The 24,405-nt window shown below is 37.8% G+C and overlaps 2 protein-coding genes across 3 annotated transcripts in view; both read left to right on the forward strand.

Moving 5' to 3' along the window:
- Positions 1 to 4,271, forward strand: part of ssh2b (slingshot protein phosphatase 2b) — a 32,393-nt gene extending 28,122 nt beyond the window's left edge. For both annotated transcript variants that reach the window (XM_084387477.1, XM_084387476.1), the window contains one exon: positions 895 to 4,271. In XM_084387477.1, coding sequence (XP_084243603.1) covers positions 895 to 2,193 — 1,299 coding nt within the window. In that variant the 3' untranslated portion in view covers positions 2,194 to 4,271. The remainder of the gene's footprint in view (positions 1 to 894) is intronic.
- Positions 4,272 to 6,733: 2,462 nt separating this feature from the next.
- Positions 6,734 to 24,114, forward strand: coro6 (coronin 6). The gene is made up of 11 exons (XM_084387488.1): positions 6,734 to 6,924; positions 9,952 to 10,151; positions 14,271 to 14,393; positions 16,722 to 16,851; positions 17,184 to 17,362; positions 18,350 to 18,469; positions 19,758 to 19,862; positions 19,937 to 20,082; positions 20,917 to 20,974; positions 21,101 to 21,328; positions 22,184 to 24,114. Exons 2-11 carry the CDS (start codon positions 9,954 to 9,956, stop codon positions 22,304 to 22,306), a joined length of 1,410 nt encoding a protein of 469 aa, XP_084243614.1. The 5' UTR covers positions 6,734 to 6,924; positions 9,952 to 9,953; the 3' UTR covers positions 22,307 to 24,114.
- The last annotated feature ends 291 nt before the right edge of the window (positions 24,115 to 24,405 follow it).

Here is a 24,405-nt window from a genome sequence, read left to right on the forward strand (position 1 = left end):
TTCCAGAGAGTAAGTGTCAAACTTTATTAAAATCAGGATCCGTTCTCATATCGTGTCTCACCATAACCATGTTTGAGTGAAGTCTCATGCCCCACACTGCCACCCACTGTTGATGAGAAATGTTGCATGGGATCATTCATCTGTCATGGTGTTGATCAATCTGCTGAAGTTGCATTTCAGTTTTATGCACACGTAGAGTGAAAGGTGAATTGTGTAATTTTGTGACATTTAAAATGCTTTTACCCATTCCAGTTCCATGTTCCATGTTCCCGTTTACACTAAAAGAACACCAATCGTATATTAACTAACTGAAAAGTTCTAACAGTAGCTGTTTCCATCCCAGTTGCAAATTTAATTTATACCAAAAATCTGAAAGTCTCCAAAACAATTTGGGAATAAAGCAGCGTTTCCATCCGATGTGTTCAAAAGAACAAAATTGTCGCAAAATATTAATGCAAATGAAAGTTGGAATCACTGGAAAGCCACTATGGCTCTTTTATTAAATGTACTTGATGGTTCAGTAATAGTAGCCAGTCATCTGTCAGGTTTTGGCTCCCGCATTTTAGAATGACCAGAGAAACATGTTTTTGAGGAGCTAGCTCCTCAGTCACATGACTAGTTGAAACAAAAGTCACATGTTTTTTTTATATGAGTCTATGAATTTATTCCACCACCCAGAATGCCATAGCAATTACTTGGTAACGCCCTGGCAACACCCTAGTATCAAGGTTTAGTACAGGCAAGCATTGTTCACATTTTATCTACTTATTTTTGCAATTCTGCTTAGTGACACTAGAGGCACAAAAATTATACACTTCACCTTTAAATCACAAAATAATGGACATACATATTCAATACAACTGACCACCCCATGCCCCTGTGTTTCTGCTACAGGAGAGCTGCAGTGTCTCAGTCCATAACATAGTTTCAGAAATGGAGTCCATACAGCACAGCGTAACCCCTCCCCCCCTTCCTACCAGCCAACCTGTTTCCAGTAGCAGCAGTGAGGAAGAGGAGTTCACTCCAGTCACATCAGCAGAAGCTGAAACTGAGAAGGTGGAGCATGGGAAAGATTGGCCAGAGGGCACCGTGCGGCGAGCCACCAGGGAGCTTGAGCAGAAGATCAAGCAGGTGGTCTCGTCAGTGGCACCGGTGTCCTCGGCCCCCGCATGTCCCTCGCGACACTCCCCCGTCAACACCAGCAGCAGAGAGAGAACTGAGGAGACCTCAACCCACACACACCTCACACCTGATCCAAGCACTGTGTCAACACACCATCACCAGCCTCAGAACAACACGGATAAGATGGAGAAAGACGAGGGTGTTTCGGCGGAAGAGGACCGAACAGGAAGCGAAAGTGAGAGACGACTCAGGGAGGGAGAGCACAGGAACACCGGCCTCAGACACTCCAGACTAAGCCATTCCGATTCATCTAGCTCTTCTCCAGGTGTGGTTCTCCAGCTTGAGGGAATCACCGAGCAGGAGAGTTACACTGACTCTGACTGTCCCCTGGTACGCTGTCCAAAGGACATGAGAGAAACCTGGGAGACCCTGAAGGAGCTTGGGGCGTTCCTCTGGCAGGTGAGTGGCTGCTCGGACAGGAGGCTCAGCCAGCCTTGGTCAAGGAGGGAGCATAGAAAGGGCCGGGCGACGCGAGAGAGGACCAAAGAGGTGGAGGCTCGGATCCGGCAGGCTGGACTGACCCCACCCTCAATGATGAAGCGCTCGGCCTCGTTGGCCAAGCTTGGGTCGTTGGAGCTCTCGACCGTTGACCTGAACGAGCTCGACTTGATTCCCGCCTTACTCCCTGCTCCCACCAATAAGCCACGGCCCCACTCGCACAGTGACGATACCTCAAAAAAGAAGTGTGTTTTGCCCCGTTGCACTCCTGCTCTCCCTTCCTCCTCTGCCTCTCCTGTTTCGTCCACTGGATCTCATTCGCCCGGACACGAAGAGAATAATGATGAGACTGAAGAGGCGGAGTATAGTGACTGTGATGTCATGCCCATGCCACTGCCACTCTCCTCACCCTCCAATCAATTTTGGAGGGAGGATAATGCACAGGAGGAGGCAGGTTACGCCCCGTTACCTGCTCCTGCCTCGATACCCGTGGCAACACGTCAACAGTATGGGAGGACACATCCCCTGCGGAGGCTGAAGAAACGAACTGTTAACCCTTACCACACTATGTGACTTTTATTCTGTATGTGTGAGTGTGTATGTTTGTGAGTGCAAGAGTGAATTTGTGATTAAAGGGATAGTTCATCCAAACATGATAATTCTGCCAACATTTACTGTCAGTCCACACCTGTATGACTTTCTTCTGTGGAACACATTTTTTTGTTTTTGTTTTTTCACCATTCATTGAAAGTCAATGGGGTCCAAAACAACCAATGTTGGACCTCAATGACTTTTATTGTATGGATAAAAACATTCTTCAAAATATCTTCTTTTGTTTTTCCGCAGAAGTAACAGTCTTCAAGTTTTGGATAAATGTGAGGGTGAGTAAAGGATGACAGAATTGTAATTTTTTGGATGAACTATCCATTTAACTTGCCACGCATACCTCAGTGGGCCTTATCCAACCGGAAATCAAACAAAATGTGGACATTTTAGAGCACAATGTGATTTGAATGTTTTTGGTGGGATTGATGGCTCAAAAAATAGGAATTGTGTAATCCTGACCCATCATTTGAGTAGAAAAATTGCTGCTCTGTTGGAACAATGAAGTGCTGTGACTGATATTCTTTTTGCACAGTGTCTATCAGGTCGCTCTTTCAATACTATGGTAGTACATTACCACTTCATCCTTTACCTGTCAGTTTATGAACGAAAACCACAATGTTCTCTGCTGAATTGGATTCTGGAGGTGTGTGTGAGTATATGTGTGTGTGTGTGTGTGTGTGTTGGGGATTGAAGGAGAGCCATAGATGAGTGTGTTTAAATACATACAGAAAAGAATGACATGTAATTGTGAGTGTAACATTATTAAAGATGTGAGATTAATATGTGTATGCATGTTGGTTTAATGAGAATGGGATCAGTTCTGTGGTACTCGTAGAATGTAGAGTTTATGGGCCTCAGTGTGCGTATGTATATTTTGTGGATGTGTATGATATGTATACTTAAACATGGGCGTATGTGTATTTCTGGTCTGTTTTCAGTGCAGTTTCTTTCTTCAGCATTTTCTGTTTTATTAAAGGGACAACAAAAAAGAGACATGGGGTATTTTAATATGCACTTTTTATTATTGTTTTACTTTTTTTTTTTAAACTGTGGTTTGTATTCTGGAAGCATGCTCACAGAGTATGTATTTAGAGTTGCTTGTAAGGGTTTTTGTTGTACAGTGCAGAAAAGAAAGAAAACTGAAATGTGTCTTTCTGTTTGTTGTAAGACTGGAAAAAGATTTTCTCTTTTCATTGTGCATAAACTGTGACAATTAAAGAAGATTTCAAATTCACAAAGTATCTTTTGGTATTTTGGGGGAGGGGGTATTTTATGACCAGGTTCCCACGGTCCTAAAAATAAAAAGATACCAGAACACTTCAATTTTTATTTAAAAAGTATATCTTACAATGTAATGGTAAATTAATTTTCAAACAATTTTTGTAATGAATATACAAATAGAAATTGCTCCTTGTGAATCCAGTCTCTATAAAATAATAATCATTATCCAGTAATCATGAATGACAAGAAAAGTAATGGAAATCTACTGGTCAAAAAGAGTGGGAACCCTGTATTAATCTTAATGTTTTACTTGTATGGTGTTATTCATAGTGTTCAAGACATAGTTAATAATGTTTAACTGATGCTTGCTACACTTTAAAAACTGAAAATGTACATCTCCTCAGACCTACCAAATGTAGTCCCTAGGATTTTTTTTAGTCCTAGTAGATAATATTTTGAATTAAACCTAACAAAACGGTTTTACTAAGTACAGTAATGTATGTAAAGCTATAAGGTATAAATAAATGGCAGGGGGATACATCAGAGTTGATGCCTGACATCCACAGAACTGATGTATACCCTCATCCTTCCCTAAATTAATAAAATAAAATAAAATAAATATTGAGGTCCCAGACCTTTGGACTTTTGTCGCTCGGAATACACACACACACACACACATACAAAATTGACTCTAAACTGAGTGTATGTGGCTGAATTTAAAAAAAGGTAACAAACCCTTCTCTCACGGGTCAATTTGACCCCCATTGGAATGAATGGAATGTGAGGATTTTTTTTTATTTGACAAAAAAAAATAAAAAAAATAATATATATATATATGTAAAAGATCTGCCACAATCCAGAACAAAAAAACACAAACAAGGCATGAGACTATACATTACCAATGCAGAACACACTCACATGCATACACACACCTACGAGTTTCCATTCAAGTGAGTGGGGGTATATAAAAAAACAATGTTTTTTTCTTCTTCCATTTTTTCAAATAAAAAGAGATACGAAGTGATATGAAGTGGTTATATTTGAACACATTTACACCACCACCCCACAAACATGCAAAATAAATGGTGAAATTATAACAGCATTTTTTTTATTCTGAATTAAAATAACGAATATTAATTTATAATGTCTAAGTAGATATGTGAATGCATATATGCTGTATATGCTGTCTTTGGGATCCAGTAGAACAGTTAATTTGCTCCTTATACAGCTATAAGGCCATCTAGTGACAAGAGTCATGAAATATCATTTTATTAAAAAAAAATTCCACAAGAGGTCGGCAGAGACACCTAATGTAAGATATTTAGAGCTGAATTAAAATGGTTATGCATGAAATTGTATTTTGAATTTAAGTTGAAAGAATGTGAAGAGTGTGCTTAAATTATTATCTATTGATAGAATCTAGTAATTTAAAGGTAAATAAAAAAAATATCTCCAAAAAATTGCATTAAAAATAGAAAAAATATAAAAATGAAATGGAATAAGCTTTCTGGACAAAAGAAATAATTATAATTTTAGGACTTCGGGTCATTTTGACCTGCGAGGGAAGGATTTGTCACAAAGTGCGAGAGAAGGATGAGGGTTAAATCAAAGGAAAATACAGGGATTTATGCTGTGCCTCAGTGAGTGCTCACTGCAATCTATAGCCCTGTCACCGGCCTGAGAGAAATAGCCCGACACCGACAGCCACTTCGAAAATAGACAGACCGCCTTGACCCCCCTGCTCATACTCTATGGCAAGCCATTTTCACATTTAACTCTTTCCCTATCATTGATGGAATTTCTGGCTTTCCGTGTTTTCACTGTTATAAACCAGGGGGCGCTATAACGCATCTGCTGAAAGTTTTTGTTTTGTTTAAACTTTCTTTTGATATATTGCATGTTCAGATATTCATACAAAATAGAACAAAATATTCTGGGGGCGATAACATTTTTGTGAAAATGATCATAAACGCTGGCAGTGGCTGTCAACTTTTATCTTTTTGTTTTTAAACGCTGGCGGGGAACGAGTTTTTATTAACGAATTTTAATGTCTAGTTAGTAAATAGTATATATTCAGTTATTGCACAGCTCTCTAGAATACTTGATTGTGATTGGTTTGTTATGACATTCGAGGTCTTATCATTCCTGATAATGAGCACTGTATCCACCATATTTTCTCAATGTGCCAGACTTCAGATTCATTAGCCGATAAGAATAGTGCAGTAAACGGTAAAACTTTGTGCTACAAACCAGTGTTTATAATTAAGAGACAATACATTAAAATAATATGCTAACTAAGAAATAACAGTTTGCCATATCAAGCAGCATAATGAGCTGTTTTGTACAGCTAAAAATGACTGGAAGTGAATGACACTGAAGCTATAGGTATTAAACCTATATGACACCTATGTGTCCTGGCCACATTCCACCCATTGGCCCTTAACAATCATGGCCTCCTAATAATCCCCTTCCATTGAATTGGCTATATCACTCTCACTCTCTCCTCTCTCCACCTATAGCTGGTGTGTGGTGAGCGCACTGGCGCCGTTGTACTGTGGCTGCCGTCGCATCATCCAAGTGGATGCTATACACTGGTGGTGGTTGAGGAGAGATCCCCTGATATGATTGTAAAGCGCTTTGGGTGTACAGTAGTACATATGAAAGCGCTATATAAATGCCTCATTCATTCATTCATTCATTCATTCATTCATTCATTCATTCATTCATAAATTTACAAATGGCCGCGCCCGCTCTTGGGAAAAATAAGGTGGATAACAGACTGTATGTGAAGCTGTCGTATGTCTCTCATATCACAGTGCAAATTCGCTCTCTCATTTCATACAAACACAGTGGGTGGTAGTTTGCGTCTCAGCTATTGTGTATACTTCAGTATTAATACTAGGCTACTGTAACATTGTTGTATTGTTCATCTTCAACGTTCAACTGATGCCACGAAAAGTAAGTTATGCCGAATTTTAGGATTTATTATTGTATTATTGTAAAATCACATTTACATAGGCCTAATGACTGTCAGTTGTTTGTGACTGTCTGCTGCAAAAGGGCAAGCTGTTTGAATGTGGAGATTTTGTCAACATTTGTCAACACACATTTAAACACATTTTGTTTTTCCTTATTTCATATGTAGCCTATAGGCTATAACAATAAGGAAAAACAAAATGTGTGTAAATGTGTTGTCAAAATGGCTTGCCATACATAGCCTATACACCCCGTCTGTGCACTCATCCAGTCCCCCCAATCCACCTCTCTCTCTCTCTCTCTCTCTCTCTCTCTCTCGATGTTCAGGAACAACTAGTGAGGACGAACTCCTGCTAGTTCTGCGAGTCCGAAGCAAGTTTGTGAGCTGGAATAAACGAGACGCTTCTAAAAGCGCAGCGTCCAGAGGAGCCGTTAACCGCCTCGAGAAAGGGGGAGAGCAAATTTAAAGACAGAATCAGCGAATATTCCCCAAAGACAGAGGTAAGTGATTCATTTGATTGACAGTTATGCAGTTCCTCGTGATGGAATGCTGCATTGTGACGACACGCGCGTTGTCTAGTTTTGTAAAGTTCTATTCTGTTATAGTTACGTACAGGCTGTGACATCATCATAACATATCAGTGCAGCACGTTCTGCTTGATCATTGAGCTGATGTAGGAATATCTATAATTAAAGGCCAGGTGTGCGCGGAATAGCTGAGGCGGTATACACTGACATTGGCATATTTTCATTCTGTCCCTTTGTAAATTTGGAAGGATCTTGTCTGGAGGGGACAGAGTGGGAGACACATGGTTAGTTTGGCATGACTATATTAGGAAAGTGACCGTGTCTGAAGACAGTGAGAGGGCCTTCTCACATGGGACACACTGTTGTGTGGTTTAAAGATACTGCATTCTGAAGGGGGTTTAACAATTTTTTTGTGGTGTAGTATCAGTGTCAATTACGTTTAATTGTGTGTCTCAAACTTTGCGCGCTGCTGTTACAACTTATACCTAAAGCCAGTAGAAAACATGGATGTTTTAAATTATGAATATGAATTGTGGTAATCATTCAGATATGCTTGTTTAACATAATTATTGTCATCCCCTTGCCACCTAGAATTTTAATTCAAAATGGTAAACCTATGGCAAATGTTTTAATTAAAAACAGCCAAAATTGGAAACAAATATAATATATATATATATATATATATATATATATATATATATATATATATAGGCTACACTAAAAGTTCTAAAAACACAGCAATACATTTCTGGTCATCTACTTTGTAGAATCAGATTATACCAGTTCTGTTCTGTAAAAGTTAACATGTAAATCTTTTATCAAAGACCTCTCATACTTTGTTGGTTAATTAACATGATTATACATCATTGTCAGCATACTAATTGCAATCACAATTAATAAAAGGCTGGATTTAATCGTAAGAACTCAAAATAACACTTCTCAGAATACTGGATACAAAAACACGTAAAACAGAACATACAATGCAGTGCTGGTCCTAGACTTCTGGGGACCCTAAGCATAACCTTTTCAGTGCGTTCGTAAAAAAAAAAAAAAAAAAAAAAAATTAACCCCCAACCCCTTAATCTGTTCTTTCAGAGCAGTTTCACTGAAAGTGAGCTGAAACAGTCAGTAATATAACTTTAAAAAATGACAAACAATAGGACAAATACAAAAGAAAAAAGATACAAATTAAATTATTTTAGCCTACTAATAATACGTCTACTATACTGAAACTGAATAAAGTAATCAAATGTAAAAAATAAAAACACTGCTTAATCTTCACCGTATTAATTAAATATACACTGATTCTTATTAAAGTAACTAAAGTTATTCAGTGAAGAGCAGTGAATGATTCTCTCATTCACTTTCCCAACTGTTTATATTCACTCAGGAAATAGCCTTACTGACTTTGTTTAAGTGAAAACTCACCAAGATGGACCTTTTGACATATTTTTGTGTGTATTTGTCTGTTTAAACATACGTCCAAAGCCCAATGTAGCCTATTCTTGTCCGTGCTCTCTTCGTCTCAGATCGCGCGCACAGAAAGCCACCTGGGGAACAGCGTCTCCTTCGTATTTGTGTGTATCATGTACGTCTGACAGGAGACTGTATATTATGACAGTCACATTACACGATTAATCGCACAGCAATAGTCATTAAATCATTTTTGAGAGTAAAGGGGTTTATGAAAAAAAAACCCGGTGGTTCGTGAGATCTAAGCAACTTTGCGTATATGGAGGACCAGCACTGAGACAATGAACTGAACAAACTCAGGGTTTAAATAACACACGTCAAACTAATCAATGAAATAGAGAACAGGTGTGCTTCATCAATGAAAAACCAAGGAAACCAAACTCAAACACAGGAAACTGACCTAAAACAAGAGCAAAACCCACCCAAAACAGACAGAATGGTCTGTAACAATCATATTATTAATCCATTTTACTTTCTTACCTCAGAATTGTTTTTTTCTTTCCTGTAAATCCTGTAAGCTAACGTCTGCTGTCACCGCAGGAGCGTCAAACATGATAGTTATTTCATCCCTGTACTAATTTCTAATTGGTTAAACTGATGGGGTTATCATTCAGTCTGTGTTAAAACACTCCAATGTTTTTAAGCTCTTGCCCAGCAATGACTTGTTACTTGTTGTTCAGTAGGCGCTATTTAGGGTACCTTTGTGTTGATGATGTGGAATGTGTGTTTGTTTATGTCAATGATCTGTTGAAACTTCCACAAATAATATTCTCTCCTATTACAACTGGGTGAAAAAAATGGGATTTTAAAAGGAAAGATAACTACAGTGTACAGTAATGTTTATCATTGTTATCCCTGTCTCCATAATATTTCCTTATTATTATTCTTAAATTATTATTATTGTTATTAATAACTATAACAATGTGACTAATGCTGTATTACTGTAATCTTTTTTTTTTATTGCTAAGAAAAAGCAAAATTGCTAAAATTGCTAAAAATTGCTTTAAAAAAAAGCAATTACATTTTTATTATTTTAATTTGTTTATTTTACTGTCATTGACATGATACATTTTTTAAATAAAATATTACAATATCAAAGTAATTACTATCATTCATATATATATGAATATATATATGTGTTTTAGTTTAAAAAATCACAACATACAGGTTTATAGGTTAGTGTCTCATCAGCCACACATTTCTCATTTATGCTGTACTAACCTTATAGTTGCAGTATACTTGTAATTTGGCAAAATCTGTTTCATAAACTCACATTAAAAAAAAAAAAAAAATCCAGCATGTATTTTAATGACATATTAAAAAGGGAAAATAAACAACAGACAATAGTCAACACAAACAAATAACAGTGTGATAGTGATTCCTGAACAGCTTTACTATGGAGTGTACTCAAAATAATAAATATTAAATATTGTATGTATTATAAAGGCTATTTCATTATATAAATATAATTCATATATACACATATATTATACACATATCTTTCTTACCCTTCTCTGTTTTTCACAGCCATGAGTCGCAGCATTGTGCGCCAGAGTAAGTTCCGGCATGTTTTTGGGCAGGCGGTGAAGGCGGATCAAGGTTATGATGATATTCGGGTTTCCAAAGTGACATGGGACAGCTCATTCTGTGCAGTTAACCCAAAGTTTATGGCAGTTATTGTGGAATCCAGTGGCGGCGGAGCATTTCTTGTCCTGCCTCTCTCAAAGGTAAGTGACTTGAGGAGAGAACTACCAGAACATGTAAAGTTCAGGGCTCTGCTTTGTCTTTAGAGGTAGTGCATTGTCTGTTATCTGTTGTCCTAAATACAATGGAATTTATACGTTATATGTAACCTTTGTCAGTAACACTTTATTTTGACGGTCCACTTTAGACATTCTACTAACTATAAGTAACTTTGCAACTACATGCCAACTAACTCTTTTTAGAGTATTAGTAGACAGTCTGCTTAATATCTGCTAACATTTTAATTTTGATGGTCCCCCAACAGACATTCAATTGACTATCTACTATCAATTTATTCTACTAACCCACACCCTAACCTAAAACTCAGTTTACTAATACTCTGAGAGTTAGTTGACATGTTGCAAAGTTACTTATAGTGAGTAGAATGTCTAAAGTGAACCATCGAAATAAAGCGTAACCCCTTTGTCTATTCTTTTATCTTCATGGGACTATATTTATGGGTATGTTTGTTCAAGAGTCTCAACCGTGGCTGATGTTAGAGGGGCCCATCCCCCACAGGGCTTCCATTTCACCCTCATAGAGGCAAAGGTTTGGATCCCATGGAAACAGGGTACACAACTTGCATATGTTGTCTGAAACTACTTCTGTGACATACCGCAGCTGAGTTTAGAGATGATAAGTAAGCGTTTGTGAGTTGATGTAATCCCTACATACATTGCCATCTCTTCTTATCTGTTGAACTTTAGAAGCTTGCATTGCAATATCAGCAAAGCAATGGTAATCATTATGCCAATATGAAGATCTTATGTCCATGTATCTTATAATCTGTAATATTTTATCACAAGTTCTGATGAAAATAGTACGTTTTTTTCAGTACCAGATTTCTAATACAGTTTATTAAAGGGTTATTAGTTCACCCAAAAAATGAAAATTCTATCATTTACTCACCCTCATGTCTCGTAAGACTTTCATTCATCTGAACACAAATGAAGATCTTTTTAATGAAATCTGAGAAAAACATAATTTACCACTTTATTTACAAAATATCAATCTCCAACGCACATTCATGCATCAACGTCTGCTCTCGCGTGTCTACTCTCAGCGTCTGCTCTCGTGTTTCAGAACCTCTGAAATCTGCCGGTTTCTTCAGAATGCACCCATACTTATATCTACCTTCTGGAAAACTCATCATTAAACTGACACTGACAAATGTAAGCATATGGTGCTCCTATTGGGATTTCACAGGTGGTTTCACAGTGGTTTCAAAAAGTATTTGGACACACAAAATGCCTAAATGTCATCACATCAGTTTATTGTTTAAGACCATGGCTTGTGTAATTTTGTAGCACTAAACAATTTATAACAATTTAAATAAAAATAAATAAATAAATATTTTATTTCCCATAAATTAAAAACAATAGTTGTTTGATTTTTTTTTTTCTTTGGTAACAGGGTTGACTAGTTGAGCTTGATGAACACAGCCTTCCTAGGTGACATAATTGTAATAATCTTTCATTTATCAATGTGGGAAATGATGCTGTGTCAGGGCTGCATGCCAAATGTGGGATGCAGCTAAAGGAATCACAAAATACATTATTGTTCAAAATTTCAATAAATCTTTTTTTTATTTATTTTTTTATAGAAAGGAATACATTTTTATTCACCAAGGAAAATGATCAAAAGTTACAGTTCATAAATGTATAATATTACAAAATATTTAGATTTCAAATAAATGGATTTCACAGATACATTGCATATTTGGACACTTAATATTGCCTAAATGTCATTGCATTAGAGAACACTTGCCTACCTGTGTGGCCAGTACCTGTCACCTGTCCTGTTTATGTAACACCTTAAGAATCAGCAAAATGGTCATAAATCAAATGTATTATGAAACAAAAGGCAAAAAAACTATTTTGTTCATAGATTAGTCCTATTCGGTGTCTACTCTGCGCTTCTTGACTTGTCTCTGGTATTCATTAAATGGAGCATCTCTTGTCTCTGTCCAGAAACAGTGAAATTTCTCGCTGTGCTCGTCACTATAACTTCTCTGCAGCTCGGTGGAAAAAAATCTAGATAAGAGTGCAAAAAATGTATCTTTATTAAAATTTTGCAACCAAGGCTTTTCTATGCCTTGAGAAGGTTTTTAACCAACAACCTGTAGTTGTCTGCTTTGTTGTTTCTGAGAAAATATATTGCCTCTAACTGGAAGGCTTTTCATGCCATCATTTCATAGTCAAATGCATAATCTCGAAGAAGTTCACAAATCCGAGGCCTAACAAAGGCAACTTCCTCTATCTTGGCTTCACTTAATCTTGGAAATCTTCCACTGAGGTACTTGAAAGCTGCTTGTGTTTCTTCAATGGCCTTGACAAAGTTCTTCATCAGACCCAACTTGATGTGTGAGAGTGCTAACAAAATCTTCCTTGATTTAACAAGTGTTGGATGCTGAACACTTTTCCTCCCATGTTTCAATGATTGTGGGAGTGGGCAATATTTCATGATGTAATGGGAATCTCGTGCACAACTATCTCATTAGCAGAGAAAACAGCAGTACTTATGTATTCAAGACAAAGACCAAGCGAGAGAGCAGCAACCTTCAAATCGCCACAAAGCTGCTACTGATGTCGGTCAGTTTATCTGATAAGATAATCTGTAGAACTACAAAGATAATCAGGACTTGTCGGAAGGGTAGAATTGTATTTTGAATTGGGCTTCAAATATTCTTTTGAAGTAGGTATATACACTATAAAACATGTAGGACTACTCATGTGGAGATTAAAACATCTTACATTATTTTTAGTTGTTCCTAATGCATGTGCAACCTTTGTCAGACGACTCAGTCAAACATAATATATTGGTCCACAGCATTGTGTCACATCGGTGGGTCCATTTTTTTGAGTTTGTCTTGATTCTCTAAGGGTCCATCAGTGAATGCCCTTTAGTGTAGCCTCTCTGCCGAGTCACGAGCATATATCAGCAGGCCTGGATAGACACGCTATAAATACCCAGCTAGCCATCTCCCCTGTGCTCAGTCTCAGGCAGGCCAAAAGAAAAACTCTCTTTTCAACGCCTCATCACAGGGTTATAAATACACACCAGGAGTATGAGGGGAGTGACTGGAGAAGGAGCAGCCGAACACAGAGCCAACACGTGCTTACATTAGCTCAACACGAATAACAAAATAACATCAAAGGTACATCAGAATCCTTGTAGAGTTCCTAGAATTCCTTATAGAATAACAGCAGTTTAGAAATACATGCTATAGGCACTTTCCAAAATGAGGGTGGAAAAATAAACGAAGAATTTTTGTGTGTGTCACTGAAAGGCGGAGCTTAACCTTAACCAGAAAGTTTTATTGTCTATTCATTTTGCAAAACTGTGCAACAAAACCTGGGATACATTTACATGTTTTAAATGTTTAAAACCCTGATTTGTGTGATTTTGCATTAAAACGATCGAATACATTTTTTTTTAAATGAGCTGGGCTGTAGAAAGGGGCCAAATTAATGTACTTTCTGAATCCTGTGTGTCACAATTATAATAATCTTTCATTTATTGATGGGGGGGGGGGAAATGTGGGATGCAGCTAAAAGTTTTTAGCTGTATACACTACTGTTAAAAAGTTTAGGGTCAGGAAGATTTTATTTGAAAGATATAAATACTTTTATTTAGCAAGGATGCATTAAATTGATCAAAAGTGACAGTAAAGAAATGTAGGTTAAGAAAGAGTTCTGTTTCAAATAAATGCTGTTATTTTAAGCGTTCTATTCATCAAAGAATCATGAAAAAATATATCATGGTTTCCAAAAAATACTTTCAGTGTTTTCGACATTGATAATAATAAGAAATGTTTCATGAGCACCAAAATAATATTTTTTTCTCCCTATATCAGAATTATTTCTGAAGGATCATGTGACACTGAAGACTGGAGTAATGATGCTGAATATTCAGCTTTGCCATCACAGGAAAAAAATATTATATATTATAAAATAGTTATTTTAAATGTAATAATATTTCACAATATAACTGTTTGTTACTGTATTTTTCATCAAATAAATGCAGCCTTGATGAGCAAAAGAGACTTCTTTGAAGAACAAGTCTTAACATTATCCTTTGTTCCTTGTTTTTCTAATCTATAGATGGGTCGAGTGGACAAAAACTACCCTCTAGTGGTTGGACACTCAGGGCCTGTTCTGGACATTGACTGGTGTCCACACAATGACAACATCCTGGCCAGCTGCTCTGAAGACACCACTTCCATGGTAATCATCGTGACATTCATAAACATCTCCACTAGCCTTATAGTCATAAACATGTTTCAGCTGCCTTTTTTTGAAGCATGTCTCCATATACCCGCTCACACTGGAGGGAAAGATCACAGTGACTGTCAATAGTGTTAATATGAAGGGTGATGACTGGAGTTAACGTCCAGGCATGGGACGGGAGCTGGTATTTATAAACGCATGTTAGAAGGGAGTGCTTAGCCAGAAACCTGTTCTCAAATAAGCCAGTGGCAATGACAGACAAGGAAAGATGGGCCTGAGGTGTCTATAGGGATGAGTCATTTCATTTTCAGCACACACTGGAACATGTGCATGTCCTCATGCTCAAACACTTCTGTATACAGTGACCCTATAAAGTATTTGGACACTTAGAGTATGCTGCGTTCACGCCATGTCGTAATTACCGTAATGACGTTCTACTCAGAGCTGTTGACGTCTTTGTACTGGGAATTATGCGTTTCTGTGGTAACACTGTGGTAACGTGTGTTGTGTTCTGAGGCAGGTTGAGGTTGAGAGTGAGGAGGAAGTGATCTGAGGTGTGCAGCAGAGTGACCAGTGTATGGTCAGTGGAGCAGTAGCACGTGTAAATAAGGTCTAATCGGTTACCTGATTTGTGAGTATCTGCAGTAGATACTCGTTTGAGTATACTCGAATGAGGCAAGCAGAGTGTGGAAATCAGCAGTCTGAGGCTTTTCTAGGTGGATGTTGAAGTCTCCAAGAACTACGAGAGGAGTACCATCCTCAGGGAAGGATGAGAGTCGCACATCAAGCTCCTCCAAGAAACTGCCAAGTTGACCTGGTGGACGATAGATAACTACAAAATGGATTTTAATAGGCCTAGTGAGGGTAATTGAATGCGATACTAGTGTCCTCTGGTTTGATCCAAGTCTCAGTCAGGGCCAATAGGCTGAGACCTGAATGACTAGAAATAGATGTAATGAAATCAGCTGTAAATAAAAGATTATTGAAGTATGTTTTAGACAATTTCAGTCTTTTTACGTTTAAATTTGTTACGTTTAATTCTGTTACTTGCCGTTTCATTGTAATTATTTGTGAAATTGACAAGCAATTTCTGAGTGATTTTTTCAGTGTATGTCACTGTTCAAAATCAAGACAAACGGGATTTGGACACTGCGACCTTACAAGGACATGTTCATAGTTAAAGTGATGAGTTATACCTGTGTGAACCTGAGGAGAACTCTAGAAGTACGTATTTGCTTGCAGATGTCACTTGGTTTGATGTATCTACTGACATTCAGACATTTTGAAATGTGAGTATAAATACTAAAAAGTATTATATAATATATTGAAAACTAGTTTCAGAAGCATTTCCCCAAAGTTGAGCAAGACGATGTAAAGATGTATTATAAAATATGAATGCTATTAGAGCTATTTCATTACACTACATTACAAACGTGAATGGCATGCACTGTATGCACTGCTGTTAGAGGAGGTTAACTGCAGCTGTCATCTGTGCTGGCATTGCTGCTGTGCTCACTGAATACCAAAGGAACGTTCCCACTACATATTGCAAACATATATATATCTATAAGTATACCCAAAAAGTTGAATCGAGAGGCTGATTATGCTTTTTTAACTGTTCTATTATGTTACTACAGCAAAATTTAAACAAAAATGATTTACATTAGACATATTAACCAATTTAAGCAGATGCAAATTAATGTATATTTTTAACTTTTTTTTGTATTTTAATTATTATATTAATAATTATATTCATACAAATTTAAATAAGTTCTGTCATGAAACTCTAGATGGCGAACACTGATGGGTCCTTAACTCAATCTGCTAGCAATCACATCATTCTCTATAGGGCACAGCTGATTGGTTCCTGCTGTATCAGTGGCCAATGAGCTCGCTGTTCAACCATCAAATACGTGTTCAGCATTTGCTATAGCAGTGCAGCGTGCTTTCAGAAACCCTCCACCTTCCCCAGCTCCACCTGTATAGATCTGCTACGGGTAATTCATGTACACTATACTGTACAGCAGCAGCATGTCTTACTTGCTCACAGCAGCGTGTCGTGTATGTACTGGCAGTAGCAAGTCCCGTACAGCAGCAGCGTCGCAGATCTATTCCACCAAGACCAAACATATCAACATTGTCATAACCATTACCATGCTAACACATGAGAGTTGTCATGACAGAAATAATGTATAATAAGTCATACAGGTTACAAGATGATCTAAAAATATTGCAATTAATCATATTAAAAAAATTACATTCTTGAAAGTTTGCTGAGTCCCCCTGGTTGAGAACTATTACTCTAATACAGTTGTGTTTACTCAGGTATGGCAGATCCCTGACCACACTCCCTCTCGCCCCATCAGTGAGCCCATTGTGGTGCTGGAGGGTCACTCTAAACGTGTGGGCATCATCAAATGGCACCCAACTGCCCGCAACATACTCCTCACTGCAGGTAAAGATCAGTCTGCATTACTGTCTTAACTTCTCACTTTTAACAGATAGACCAGGGTTCCTCAAACTCGGTCCTGGAGGGCCACTGTCCTGCACAGTTTAGCTCCAACCCTGATCAAACACACCTAGCTGTGAGTTTCTAGTGATCCTGAAGACATTGATTAGCTTGCTCAGGTGTGTTTGATCAGTGTTGGAGCTAAACTCTGCAGGACAGCGGCCCTCCAGGACCGAGTTTGAGGAACCCTTAGATAGACTAATATATATAAAAATAAGGTTACTTAGTAGTTTTCCTGCCATGCAAGATGGCTTCAATTCAGTGTGCTTGTGTCTCAGGCAGTGATAATCTGATCATCGTATGGAATGTGGGCACTGGAGAACCCTTGATCACAATGGATGACCATCCTGATCTCATCTACAACGTCAGCTGGAACTACAACGGTAGCCTGTTCTGCACCACCTGCAAGGACCGTCGCCTCCGAGTGTGCGATCCCCGGAAAAGCGAGGTGGTGGCGGTAAGTATTATGGCATGTATGTAGGGAAAACCACAGACCTGTTGGTACTCTTGGACCAGACATATTAAAGGGTTAGTTCACCCAAAAATGAAAATTCTGTCCTCATTTACTCACCCTCATGTCGTTCAAAACATGTAAGACTTTCATTCATCTTTGGAACACAATTTGATGAAATCTGAGAGCTTTCATTTAACCAATGAGGTTAATTCTCGTGTTAACCAGTACGTTTGAGCTTCAGCAAAAGGGTTGTTCTCGTGCGTCAAGCAGGTTCGGTTAAGCTTGTGTGAGTTTAAGTTTATGTTCGCTGATCAATATTTATATGTGAGTAAAAGCCTAAATTAAATCATGTAAAGCAGTCATATAAAGTCTCTTCAGAAAATTTGGACTAAACCATTCAATTGATATTAGGGGTGGGCAATCTGACGATTTTATATCGTGATCGATCTTGAAGACATCTACTATTTACTTTTCATGCAAATCGTAGAGATTGTGATATTTTAGGTCCTCGTAATAATGTTAAAATACAACAATGACTGCCTACTAGATGGCCGTGCTGACTGGCCAAATTATATCATGTGTCTTTCATGCGTGGTGATGCATTTGAAAAACAATTCAACAGCAGTAGGGCTGTGTGATGAATACAATTTTAGTTGCGTCGATTTTGGCTTCCAATGATTATGAAAACGTGATAATCAGGATAAAATGATCAGTGCTGCATGCCGTTCCTTTCCTTAAAAGCGGTGTGTTTTCACCCCTCCTTAAAAGCCTAAACTTAACGTCCAAATCAGGCAAATCATGTAACGTGACTGTCCTAAAATGCAGTCTACTGCGGGACATGCCTAAAACGCATTAAACTGCGAAAGAGACTGATCCCCACGCGCTTTCTGTGCGCACTGCAAGATGGCTTTTTGGGTAAACTTTTTCTTTAAGATGTCAAGATTAACAGAGATGTGGTGGTTGAAGTGAACTTTTTTTTTTCTCCTGTAGGAAAGACTGGCCCCACATGAGGGGATCCGGCCAATGAGAGCTATTTTCACTAAAGAGGGCAACATTTTCACCACAGGTTTCACCAGGATGAGCCAGAGGGAGCTTGGCCTGTGGGATCCGGTAATGGAGCAAAATTAAAGTGACAGTTCACTCAAAAATCAAAATACTGTCATCATTTACTCACCCTCATGTTGTTTCATACCCATAAGACTTTGGTTAAAGGGATAGTTCACTTTGAAATTAAATTTTGGTATGTTTTAGCTTACCTGAAGGGCATCCAAGATGTAGGTGTCTTTTTTTCCTCAGTAGTTTCAATTTTGATATTTTAGGTCAAACCGTTCTTGTCTGTCAGTCATATAATGCAGGTCTGCGGTCACTGTCTCAAAACAGCATGCACAAGTCCAAATTAAAACAATTCCCCATCGTCCAAATGAAACAATTCCCCATCGTAAGTACACTTTGATGGCCTAAGACACGAAACGAGCGGTTTGTGTGAGAAAACGAACCGTATTTATATAGTTTTTGCCTCTTGAACAAAGCCGCGTCCAACTGATCTGACGGCGCGGGCGGGTATAGATATATACACTGATGTCGCCTTGGCTAATGAACTGCAATAGCGAAGGCGACATCTAGTGCTAGTGTTTCTATACCCGCACGCGGGTGGATATAGATATAGAAACACTAGATGTCGCCTTCGCTATTGCATTTCATTAGTCAAGGCGACATCAGTGTATATATCTATACCCGCCCGCGCCGTCAGATCAGTTGGACGCGGCTTTGTTCAAGAGGCAAAAACTATATAAATACGGTTCGTTTTCTCACACACACCGCTCGTTTCGTGTCTTAGGCCATCAAAGTGTACTTACGATGGGGAATTGTTTCATTTGGATGATGGGGAATTGTTTTAATTTGGACTTGTGCATGCTCTTTGAGACAGTGACCATAGACCTGCATTATATGACTGACAGACAAGAACGGTTTGACCTAAAAATATCAAAATTGAAACTACTGCGGAAAAAAAGACACCTACATCTTGGATGCCCTTCAGGTAAGCTAAAACATACCAAAATTTAATTTCAAAGTGAACTATCCCTTTAATCTTCAGAACACAAATTAAGATATTTTCACTGGTAATCAAAATTTGGAAGATGCAAAAACGGTTATAAAGGAGTTGCCAAATGAATCCTTATGAACTGAGCAGTTTAATCTAAGCCTTGTGACTTGATACGATTTATGTATATGATGAACAGATATAATTTAGACCTTTATTCACATTTAAACACACATAAATAAAACAGGGCTCATCACATATTGTAAACATGGAAGCTTGTTTTTACCTGTATATGTTTGATTTCACATCCCTGGTTTTCTTTCAAATAACTGATGCTGTTAATTTTTGTCATTTTAGACTAATTTTGAAGAGCCCATAGCATTACTGGAGTTGGACACAAGTAATGGAGTTTTATTGCCTTTTTATGATCCAGACACCAACATTGTATATCTCAGTGGCAAGGTATGAATCCATGTTTCATCTTCATTTGTTATGGTACTCCAGCTGGCACTGTAGCGTTGTCTCTGTCTCCACAGGGTGACAGCAGTATTCGGTATTTTGAGATCACAGAGGAGCCTCCCTATGTTCATTACATCAGCACATTCAGTAGCAAGGAGCCACAGAGAGGAATGGGCTTCATGCCCAAGAGAGGAGTGGATGTCAGCAAGTGTGAGATTGCCAGGTCAGTTTTGCATGATTATACTTGTCGATTTGGAATATTGATCCATTGATATGTGTTAGCCGAGTTAAAGGGATAGTTCACCCAAAAAAAGAGAAAATTCTGTCATTAATTACTCACTTTCATGTCGTTCCAAACCTGTAAGACTTTCGTTCATCTTCGAAACATAAATGAAGATCTTTTTGATGAAATCTGAGAGCTTTCTGTCCATCCATTGACAGCTACACAACTACCACTTTTGACACTTAAAAAAGTAAAACTAATCCATATGAATTGAGCGGTTTAGTCCAAACTTTCTGAAGAGACACGATCGCATTAAATGATGAACAGATTGAATTTAGGCTTTTAAAATAAATGACAGAATTTTTATTTTTGGGTGAACTATCCCTTTAATATATGGTATATTAAAATACCTTATCATTACACTATCATTAAAAAGTTTTTTTTTTTAAAGAAAGATGCATTCAATTTATTAAAATGTTATCAATGTATTCTATTTCAAATAAATGCTGTAGAATCCTGAACAAAATGACTGTTTACACAAAAACATTTTCAAACTATTTTCAAAATTGATAAGAAATGTTACTTGAGCAGCAAATCAGCATATCAGAATGATTTCTGAAGGATCAAGTGACACTTAAAATGTAATTTATTCCTGTGATGGCAAAGGTGAATATTCAGCATCATTACTCCAGTTTCAAACATATCACACTAGAAAACAGACTTTTATTTTTTTCTCAATACACATTTTGTGTGTTCTTGTGCATAATTCATCAATGCATTATTCTAAACATTCACATTGAGCATTCCTGAACATTTTCTTTTTTCATCATATAGATTATATAAACTCCATGAGAGAAAGTGTGAGCCTATCATGATGACAGTACCCAGAAAGGTAATCACTTGCTCATTGTTGAGGGTTGTTTTAATTCTGAATGACCCCCACAAAACAGAAGTATTGGAGACAAAAGTAGGTTACTGATGATGAAGAAGTCAACTCTTTCTCTTTTTATGATTCCAGTCGGACCTGTTCCAGGATGATCTGTACCCAGACACAGCCGGTCCAGATCCGGCGCTGGAACCTGAAGAATGGATGGTTGGACGAGACGCAGACCCCATACTAGTGTCCATGAGGGATGGCTATGTTCCTCCAAAGAGCAGAGAGCTAAAGGTGGCTAAGAAGAACGTTTTAGACACCAGACCTGCAACACGTAGAAGCATGTCTGCTGTAGATGGAAGCAGTTTGCCAGTGAGTAGAATATCTTGCTTAATCTTGGTCTTGAAATGTCTCTTTCATGGCTTTTGTTCCTTCACCACCTGCTTTTATCAACAGTTCTTCAAAAGCAAAAAGGGCTGGGAATCTTATTTAGAACCGGGTTTATTGGAAGAAGAAAAAAAGGCAGATGAATGTTTTCGCTGTTGCTTGATGTCTGATATGATATTATTATGACTAAATTATATAATTACACTACATTGTCCATGCAACAACAACAAAAAAAGTTCAATGTAACAGTTTAAGGGTACGTTTACACATCGATGTACAAAAAAAAAAAATTCCTTTGCGTTTTCCGCGTAAATGCGTCAACATTGTCAAAATGATCTCCGTTCACACGGATCCACGAAAACTATTAAAAACGTTGTATTCTGCTGCCAGGCCAGTAGTTGGCGATGTCACTTTGTAAAGAAAAAGACTAAACACGTAATATGCATGCGCGTGACGTCGCCATTTTCACAAATTCGTGTTTTTTTAGTACATGGAGACAATATCTATCTATCTATATATACAAAATATAGTAAATGCTATAATACTGTTTGGATCAGTTTTTAAAAAAATCTAATTCGGTCCTTCCTTGATTTCTACGAATCGTAAAAGAACCATTAAAGTGTTATCTGAATCAGAATCATTCAAATCTTTTCGATTCCCATCCCTAGAAGCTAAGCATGTCTTTCCATTTCCTGATTCCGTTTGTCCTTGACTTCCTCTTGCTTTTTCCCTCTTTTTTGCTCTTATTCATCCTCCTTCCACTTCTCTTCCTTTCTATTTCCTCTTTCCATCTGCCATCCTTTCTTCCTCCGCTTTCTCTTCGTATCTTTCAAACTCTAGCCGCAGTTGTTGGAGAAGCTTGTTGAGGAGATCCAAAATCTGAAGGCCACAGTTCTCTCTCAGGAGAAGCGAATCTGTGACTTGGAGAATAAGCTCTCCAAGTACACTAATGGCACAGTCTGAATAAAACTAACTCATCCCGTGCACACTGTCCAATTCACTGCTAACTCTCACAGCTAAAGTATGAGCACAGATAGGCCAAGCCACCTCAACTCACCCCAGCTATGATTTAGTTTTATCAACACTGTAACTACAGTTCAAGTGGCTGTACTGCCACTTGACTTCACAGGCTCTTTCTAAATGGGAATAAATCACTTATAGTAGTTACATTTTGGAGCATTAGGCGATATCATTTAGCAAAGGCACTTATAATTCTTTCCTGATGCTTTGTATTAACATTGTTAATATTGTGTAGTAGTACACAGTATTAGCTATATTCCTTAAATGCTTAAGGAATCATATCAGAAACCATTTATGTCAGCTATGTAAAGGGTAGGCAAGACCACCTTCATTTTAGGACTTACAAATCCTTGTATGCACTTACCGCTTTTTAACCTTGAAATGCTGACAAAGAAAGACAGAAGAAATGTAGCTGCAGCGGTTAACAGCCACAGTGTCTTTGGTAGTCTCTGTGTGAACATACCTCATTGTAAAGACCAGGACTTGGGATCAGATGGTTGCATACGTAGCTCTTATTTAGTCAGCTCTGGCCAAACAACATCTATGGCATGACTATGGGCAAATTCCATTCGGAAGTGAGCATCCCTATGCCCTATTCACTTCTAAGGGCTGAACATGACCATGAATGATTAAATCACTTCCTTGAAGTGACCATTGCATGTTCCCTTCGCTACCGGACCTGTGGAAGGGCCCTTCGCGAAGGGATTCAGTTGTTCACTTTCTTTTGGAACGTGCCTAATAATGGCGTCCCCTTCCCAAACTGCCCTTCAAGGGTGCAAAAACGCTGTTTGGAATTCGCCCAATAATACGTCAGGACAGTAATAATGAGCTCAGTAAGTGTTCTGCACATCCCTTCCTACCATTTCATCGGAAAGGAACGGTGCACCCAAAAATCTAAATTCTGTCAGGATTTACTCACCCTCATGTTGTTCCAAATTATGTTTACTTTTCAGTAAAATATAAAATAAGTTTTGTAGAATGTCCAAGCTGCGGTTCTCCACACAATGAATGTAAATGATTTTTTTTTTTTTAAAGCACAAAAAAAAATGTAGCATAAAAGTGGTTTATTATGACTCATGCACTATATATTCCAAGTGCTCTGAAGCCATACGATTGCTTTGCGTGAGGCACAAACATGGCATGTTGCATCATGCCATCATTTTGGTCTATAAACTATATATAGACCATAACTTCAGAAGAATTGGAATTGTAGTGCATTGTATTAGTATTATACAGTGGTTTTTTTCCTCCTTTGTGAAGCTTGACAGCATCAAGACACAATAACATTTATTGTATTGAAAAACAGCCTGAACATTATGTTAAAACTCTCTACTGAAATCAGGTGGGCTTTAAATGACATGAAGGCAAGTAAGTGAGAACAGAATCTTAATTATTTTATTTTTCCTGGGCAAAACTTTGTTCGCAGATATCAAATCTTATAAATCTAAGTATAATGATTGGACATAGAAAGCAAAAGAATGTTAGCATAGAAAGCATGTCTCCATTTGTCCCTCTTCTGTAAGGAGTGCTTGCATTATTGATTCTTAAATTGCTACTCTCACTTTACACGCCTCTGCCTTTCCAGCTTTGACCAACAGAACTAAAACTCATGTGGCTTCTGATTAACATTTCAAAATGTAAATATTATTCTAGGGGGAAAAAAACATCAAAATATCAAAACCAAAGACATTGTTTTGTTTTATGTAGAGGATCATTTGAGTATTGTAGTTTGAATAAAACCCTTTTTGTACAAAATGTTGCCGTTGTTACATGCATTGTCACACACACCACACATTTACCATGGGTAATTACTGTTCCTGAGACTAGCTAATTTATGTCTAGTCACAGCAAACAGTTTCTCTGTCCAGTTTTTAGTTATGGGACCATACAGCTATCTCATTTCTATTATATAAACAACCAAGAAACAAAGGGTACTGGTTTGGGTGTAATATCCTGAAGGTCTCCAACCTATTTCAGACTGTTAATAGTCAATGTGTCCCACCTCCACAGCACTTGAAGTGGGTTCAGATGGAAGTAAAGGA

Source organism: Rutilus rutilus, assembly GCF_951802725.1.
Source record: "Rutilus rutilus genome assembly, chromosome: 18".
NCBI classification, from domain to species: Eukaryota; Metazoa; Chordata; class Actinopteri; order Cypriniformes; family Leuciscidae; genus Rutilus; species Rutilus rutilus.

Coding starts and splice junctions, on each gene's coding strand:
- coro6 (XM_084387488.1), top strand. CDS start 9,954: ATGAGTCGCAGCATTGTGCGCCAGAGTAAGTTCCGGCATGTTTTTGGG. Junction 17,363..18,349: donor GGAAAAGCGAGGTGGTGGCG/GTAAGTATTATG, acceptor TTTCTCCTGTAG/GAAAGACTGGCCCCACATGA. Junction 19,863..19,936: donor TTGTATATCTCAGTGGCAAG/GTATGAATCCAT, acceptor CTGTCTCCACAG/GGTGACAGCAGTATTCGGTA.